The 6,705-nt window shown below is 45.0% G+C and overlaps 1 protein-coding gene and 1 long non-coding RNA gene across 2 annotated transcripts in view; one reads left to right on the top strand and one right to left on the bottom strand.

Moving 5' to 3' along the window:
• Positions 1-2,458: 2,458 nt before the first annotated feature.
• Positions 2,459-5,238, bottom strand: LOC106941450 (uncharacterized). The gene is made up of 6 exons (XM_015024486.1): positions 5,030-5,238; positions 4,406-4,513; positions 3,444-3,583; positions 3,192-3,288; positions 2,885-3,009; positions 2,459-2,744 (listed from the first exon to the last, which is right to left on the bottom strand). Exons 1-6 carry the CDS (start codon positions 5,112-5,114, stop codon positions 2,568-2,570), a joined length of 732 nt encoding a protein of 243 aa, XP_014879972.1. The 5' UTR covers positions 5,115-5,238; the 3' UTR covers positions 2,459-2,567.
• LOC106941451 (uncharacterized) overlaps positions 3,890-6,705 on the top strand; it is an 18,467-nt gene continuing 15,651 nt past the window's right edge. The window contains exon 1 of the long non-coding RNA XR_001423368.1: positions 3,890-4,087. This is a non-coding gene — a long non-coding RNA (uncharacterized LOC106941451). The remainder of the gene's footprint in view (positions 4,088-6,705) is intronic.

The following is a 6,705-nucleotide window of genomic DNA, read 5'->3' as shown; positions in this document are numbered from 1 at the left end:
TGATCTTAAATGTGTTTATTGAAAAATAACCTCATTGTTTTGTGTTTTAGTAATCTTTGTTATTTCGGGGCAAACCAGATATTTTTAATAATCGAGGTAATGTGTCCTTTTGTATTTTTTTTTAATCCTGCACACCAATCTAGGCCTCAGTACGAAATCCTGTGAGATTTTGTGGGATTTGAGTTTTCAAAAATAGGGTGGTGCCTATTGTCTGGTCTGGGAAGCTCAGGGCTGTTGTTTTAAATCACTAGTTTTTTTAATTGTTTATTATGATGTGCTTAGATGAGCCTCTGATCCAGAACAGCTGATTCACATGGTTGCATGACCGTCTGCAGCCATCAGTTCTGCAGAAAGCTGTTAATCACCACAGATTGAATCCAGGTGCAGAAGAACCGCTGATCTAAACCTGCCGATTCTTGGGTTGGTAACTGGTTAAACTGGACTATTACTACTGGTGTGGGATCTTTATCAGCCTTTTGAATGAATTTAATCAACTTATTTGGAAATGTTTGGTTAATGGAAGATTGAACCAGCTGTTGGATAGAAGTTTATCCTGTATAAACTGTAAATAAGTTTTCCAACTACAATACAAAGCACCTTTTGCTCTATTTTTCTGTCTGTTAAATCAACCCTGATCCTTCCTGAGTTTTATCTTTAGGTTTACTGATGCACAGAACTTTATTTTCAATATTGATTCCCTTATTTTAACATGAGTGCAGCATCATAAATGCGACATTACGCTGCAGCTTGATGGGTAAATGTTACTGTATTTGTCAACTAAGATAAATATTAATGAATATTCATTAGTGTCCTAATTAATTTAACTGAGTGTACATGGGGAACTGTATGCTTTGTGTTTGTTCTATAACCAATACACTATTTAATATTTCAATGTTTCAGAACTTTTCTAATGTTTATCATCTTTCTAACTGGCGCCTTCCTCACTCTTATCTCTCTGTGTTTCAGCTGTTGCTCAGCAGTTTGACCCAAAGTTGACTGACTGCAGGGAAACTGTCAGGAAGTGGCTTCATTAGGCACCACAGCGGGAGGAAGGCACCAAGGAGCCAAAGTGACCCCAACCAGAGTCAGACCTGTTAGCCCAACTATTCCTGTTTCCTGGTTCATACAGAACAAACTGAACCTGCTGGACCTTCATGGACAATAGACTGATGCTCTGACAGTCAAAAGGAATCAAATATATTTACAGATCTATGCCTGTTTTCTAAAATAAAATGTTACATTAATGCCATGTCATTTTTAAACTAGTTTACACAATAATAATTATGAATGACATAATACCCATCGTCTGCCAATAAAACTGTGTTTAACACCAGCGAAGAAACCTTTAGTGGTATATTATGATGTAGAATCAAAAAATGTACATAAATCCTTAGTTTTCATTCAATGTAAAATCAACCCAAATCTGCATGCAGATCCACATTCAGATGGTTGAATCAACACTGATATAGAGTCAATTATGGTTGAAACATTGATTCAACATGTGAGTCACCGACTACTTTCAATTCCATTTCAATGTCAGGCTTCAAGTAGATTCAATGTTTCTGCTTGACGTTGTTTCATTCATATTTTGCTATCTGGGTAAGCTAGCTTTTGTAAATCCCGTCGTCTGTGAGCCCAACTAGGTGGTTCACAGACAAATAAACTAACTGGAACAAGAAGCCATGAAGAAACTGACAGAAACAACTTGGGGTAAAGAATTTCCATTGCTCTGTTCAGTTCTGCCAATCTGGACTACTGACCGTCATGATTTAGTGACGCAGCAGCAAAGGGTCGATAGGCCCTGAAGGCACAAAAGGGTTTTGCTCCTGCCTCCCTGATGTTGCCTCACATGATGTCATCGCATGTGAGGGGTTTCTGGAGGAAACATCTCCAGCTTGGTTGATCTCTGACATGCAGAGGTGGATCAGAACAACTCTTTGTGATGGAAACATTTTATAAGAGATCTTGACCCAAATTGGGTCATCCAACCAGAACCAGACTGGACTAGACCGGATTCCTTCCCAGCAGCGAGAAGCAGAGATCCGTTCTGCTGCAGGAGCAGCTCCTGGTTCTGGCCATCCGCTCTGTCTGGAGCTAAACCCCCTGAGGCCGCAGCCGACTGCAGATGGAAACTTGAACCCAGAACCAGACGGGTTAACGAGTCCCTTCCTCCAAGTCTCTAGTCGCCTCGTCCTCCACAGGCTGGGTCAGCCGAGGACTCGTCAGAAACGACTCGCCACGACACGATGTGACACGATTTCCTGTCGCTTCGCTGCGTCCGGTCGGCTGTCAGCCAGAAACTTGTCAGCCTGGGTCAACACGGCAACCTGCCACAGGCAATCAGTCAGCAGGCGCAACCAGAACCAGAACCAGATCCAGACTGGTCAGAACTTTGATCTGCGGTCAGAACTTTTCTCCAGAACTCCATTTGTTAAAAAATCTCCCAGAATTCCTCGGGTTTTTCTTTTCAACATGTTTTAATGTTTTGGACAGAAAATTTTCGGTTCTGTTTACAGGAATTCTTTTAGCCTGAATCTGGACGGAACCAGAACCGGTTCTGTTGGGTTCTAGAGGTTCCCATCCAGCAGCTGGGTCTTCAGGTCCGCAGGGCTGCCGACAGTGAACACGCGGTGGGAGGAGCTTCCTCGCTCCACCAAGGTTGCCACAGCAACGCCCAGGTCCAGATGGTTCAGGTAGCCAGGCGCCAGGCGCTCCGGAGTCGCCACACCTGTGTTGATCTTCACCTGTTGGAGAGGAAGAGGAGGCTGGAAGAACTGTATGTTGGGAGATGAACCATAAAAAATAGCAGATTTAGCAAAACAACTAAAACATGAAAACATTAAAAGGGCTGTGAGGGGTCAGAGGTCAGAGCTAGGTGGCTCACCTGGCACAGCCTGCAGTCTACCTGTGGGTATTCGTCTCGCAGCACCTGGCAGAAGGCCAGCGCGCTTGCGGCGCCAACCGTCAGGAACCCTGTCCCCGGCATCAGCAGCTGCTCTCCAGCTCCCCCTGGAGGCAGAGCCACACGGAGCAGACTGGGATTACTGGGAGCTGCCCCTCCCCAACATGTTTCTTTGGGATTTGTTAGAGAACATTAGAGAAAAAACAGCATCTCTATAGTGGAACATCTTGTTGCCAATGGCAACGCAGTGTGAGAGCGTCTCAGTGTGTGAATACTTTGCCATGGTTACCTGTGATGAAGGTGTAGCTGCAGGACGGATCGTCCCTCACCAGGGGGAAGAACGTCTTCCAGGAGACAAAGGTGCTGAACAGCAGTGCGTCCAAAACCTGCAGAGGACGACAGGCAGGATGCATGAGGACAGCAGGGGACATAAGAGATGGGAAGGAACAGGAGAGGACAGCAGGGGAAAGGCATGATCACTGTGTGTGTGTGTGTGTGTGTGTGTGTGTGTGTGTGTGTGTGTGTGTGTGTGTGTGCTGACCCAGTGCAGGTCCTGGAGGGTCTGCGTGTGTGGCGGGCCGCCCTGCCACCAGCTGAAGCCCAGGGCAGAAACCACGTCTGTCACCTTCCCCACCTGCTGCAGCAGCTGCTGCTTCGCTTGCTGCGCTCCGTCCTCTGAGCCTGGACACACGGAGAGCGCGTCTGCATGGTATCCCAACCTTAAATCATCGTGTTGGCATGTAAACGTGTTGATTTAATGTTAGCATGCTAACCTGTTGATTAATGTTAGCATGCTAACCCATTGATTTAAGGTTGGCATGCTAATGTGCTGATTTAACATTAGCATGCTAACGCATTGATTTAATGTTAGCATGCTAATGTGTTGATTTAATGTTAGCATGCTAACCCGTGTATTAATGTTAGCATGCTAACCAATTGATTTAAGGTTGGCATGCTAACATGTCGATTTAACATTATCATTGCTAACAAATTGATTTAAGGTTAGCATGCTAATATATTGATTCAACATTAGGATGCTAACCCGTTGATTAATGTTAGCATGTTAACCTGTTGATTTAAGGCTGGCATGCTAACACGTTGATTTAACGTCAGCATTGCTAACCCATTGATTTAATGTTAACATGCTAACACATTGATTTAACGTTAGCGTGCTAAAACATTGATGTTCTGCATCTGCAGTTTTACACTCACCAGTAAATTCAAGCATTGAGAACTTAAGCAGCAAAAATGGTTGAAGAAAAAATGGGACCTCTAGGTCACCATGGAAACCCCCTCTCCCAGCCCCATCTGTTGAGCAGAACTCCTGCTCTACATGCTAGCAGCTAAGCTATAAATCTGTCGGGACGGGACTACTTGGTGGAGCTGCTCCAGCAGAAAGACAGGACCTGGCAGGTGGTCATAATGTTCTGCTGGACTGATTTTTTTTTTTTGTTCTCTTATTGCCATTCACCAGGAGAAGCATCATGCTGTGGGCCAACTCACCCACGTTCCCCACTACAGCGATGAGGTTGTCCTTGCTGCTGGGAGAGACGAAGGCCCCGAGTCTCTCCAGTCGGTCGCCGTCTCTGGAGATCACCGCCGCCTTAAACCCTGAAAACGGAGCGACAACCCGACTCAGCAACTAAAACACAACTAAACCCTAAAATCTGTCTTCTTTCTACAGACTTTAAACTTTCCTCTCCTTTGAGAATTGCTGTGGCTCTGGTTTCGCAGGAAGATGTTTCAGAGGAAAATCTGGTTCATTCTGGACTTTTCAGAACATCATCCATCTGGAACCGCCTCAAGTAAAGGAATTGATTCCAATGTTTGGTTGAACTTCAATTAATAACTTTCTGCTGTCTGCTCTCGGTTTGACTAAAGATGTGAGATTATATGGAGGAACGTGGGTTGTTTCGGGTTCCAGTTCGGTTGGTTTTACCCATAAAATAGCTTAAAAACACAATAGATTATAAATAGTTCAGCAGTTCATGGCTAGAAAATATTGAAAACCGCCAGGAAAACTCATAAAAACTAAAATACACGAGGCGCGAAACTGCGCTGAATAACATAATAATAATAATAATAATAATAATAAATAATAATTAATAATTAATAATAATAATATACCTTTATCCAGAAGGGCTTTGACTATGCCAGAGCCCACCGTCCCCGCTCCTCCCAGAACCAACACGACCCGCTCTGAGTTGGACATGACCGCAGATGGACAAGCAGAGAAGGTTCTGGTTCGTGTGAACTGGACCTGAAGCGGACCGCTTCTGGGCCGCAGCGAAGCTGCAGACCGAGGCGGAGGAGCGGCTCCGCCCCACACGAGCCGCTCAAGCTCCGCCCGCGGGCCGCGGCGCCTCGGGGCTGGAGCTTTGGAAGTTTTTGTTCAGGCTGCGAGATTTCTGATGCCTTAGATGAACAAGGATGAGTCAGGATGAATTAGACTAAATTATGATTAAAGTAGATTTAAATTCAGTTTGCAGGCGTTGCATAAATCTTTTATTTTACCTGTTGATTAAAAAAATACTCAAATATGTTTTTCACAAAATCTGATGTTATGCATCTGCCCCATTCCTACTATTATTAGTGGTAGATTCAATGGCGCAACTGCACATTATTCAGGTGGATGCGAAGACATAAATCGGCGCCCCCCACCCCTGAAGGAAGGAACGTCAGCGTAGAAAACATACGCCCCCTCCCCACCCCCGAGGCAAGGATAAATTAAGGATGAAACTCGCGCTAGATTTACCTCATTATGTGCGTGAGGTGAAGCAGCGTAAGGCGCGCTGAAGTGTATGAGAAAACATAATCGGCCCCCTCCAGACGGGGTTTTGACACCCCCTCTGGTACTGCGCCCCTATGCGTTGCATGCGCTGCATACCCACTTTTTGCGCCACTGGGTAGATTATTATTACAATTATTATTATTAAAGATTATTATGACGCTTTATTTCTATGTTCCCCTTGCTGAAGGAATCTGATGAATATTATATTTTTATATGTCATTATACCGGTTCGACCCGTTCGGTTCTACTGTAGCATCAGATTATGGGTGCTCAGACATAAATACATAACCTCATAATAGATAAGAGATCAGCCCGTTATGAATGAGTGAATCATGCGGAGCAGCGAAGCAGCGCCATCTGGTGGAGGGAGTTGGTTCTTCGTACTGGTTGGTGAACTGGATCTGATGCACATGGCGCTTTTTCACTGACAAGCCCCTGACCGGTTAATGTTCGGTCCGGTCCGGTTCTACCCCAGGTAGTGAGCTTCTCCATTAACCGCCGCGTTCCCTGGGCGGGCCGTGAGCAGCAGCTGGGGTCGGCTCTCTGCTGCGGTTTGCAGCGTCATTCAACAATGGAGAACCTCCAGGTTCTGGTTCTGATGGCCCCAAATATGGGTTAGGGTGCTGCTAATTCATTCTGCTGCTAATGTTATGAATCGCGGAAGTTGGTGCTGAGGATGAATGCGGAGAACAGGTTGTGGTGTGAAAAGAGACGATTTAATGATGAGTCACAAGTTGCACAATCCAGACAGCACAGGCAGGGGGCGGTCAGTGGAAGACACGAACGACTGTGGCAGTTACTATGCTGCTAAGAAAAGTTAGAAAACCAGGTTTTCAAAAAATAAAAAATAAAAAAAGTAGAGAGAGAGAGAGAAAAAGGTCAAGAGTGTCAATTTATAGCTGTTTTTCTCCGAGAGGTGGGTAGACTGTATGAGATTATCAACCATTTAGCATAGTTAGCTTAGCTACAGACTACTGATAAATCATCCATCCATCCATCCATCCATCCATCC

The sequence above is a fragment of the Poecilia latipinna genome, unplaced genomic scaffold (assembly GCF_001443285.1).
Source record: "Poecilia latipinna isolate Pla-1442-1.1 unplaced genomic scaffold, P_latipinna-1.0 Scaffold3679, whole genome shotgun sequence".
Classification (NCBI taxonomy): Eukaryota; Metazoa; Chordata; class Actinopteri; order Cyprinodontiformes; family Poeciliidae; genus Poecilia; species Poecilia latipinna.
The sequence above is the reverse complement of the archived record's forward strand: the minus strand, read 5'-3'. Positions and strand labels throughout refer to the sequence as shown.

What these genes read in the sequence shown, in the direction of transcription:
- LOC106941450 (XM_015024486.1), bottom strand. Translation starts at nt 5,114, where the DNA reads ATGTCCAACTCAGAGCGGGTCGTGTTGGTTCTGGGAGGAGCGGGGACG. An exon ending in CGCTGTAGTGGGGAACGTGG is followed by an intron (nt 3,584 to 4,405) that starts GTGAGTTGGCCC and finishes CCGTGTGTCCAG; the next exon opens with GCTCAGAGGACGGAGCGCAG. An exon ending in CAGCTACACCTTCATCACAG is followed by an intron (nt 3,010 to 3,191) that starts GTAACCATGGCA and finishes CTCTGCCTCCAG; the next exon opens with GGGGAGCTGGAGAGCAGCTG.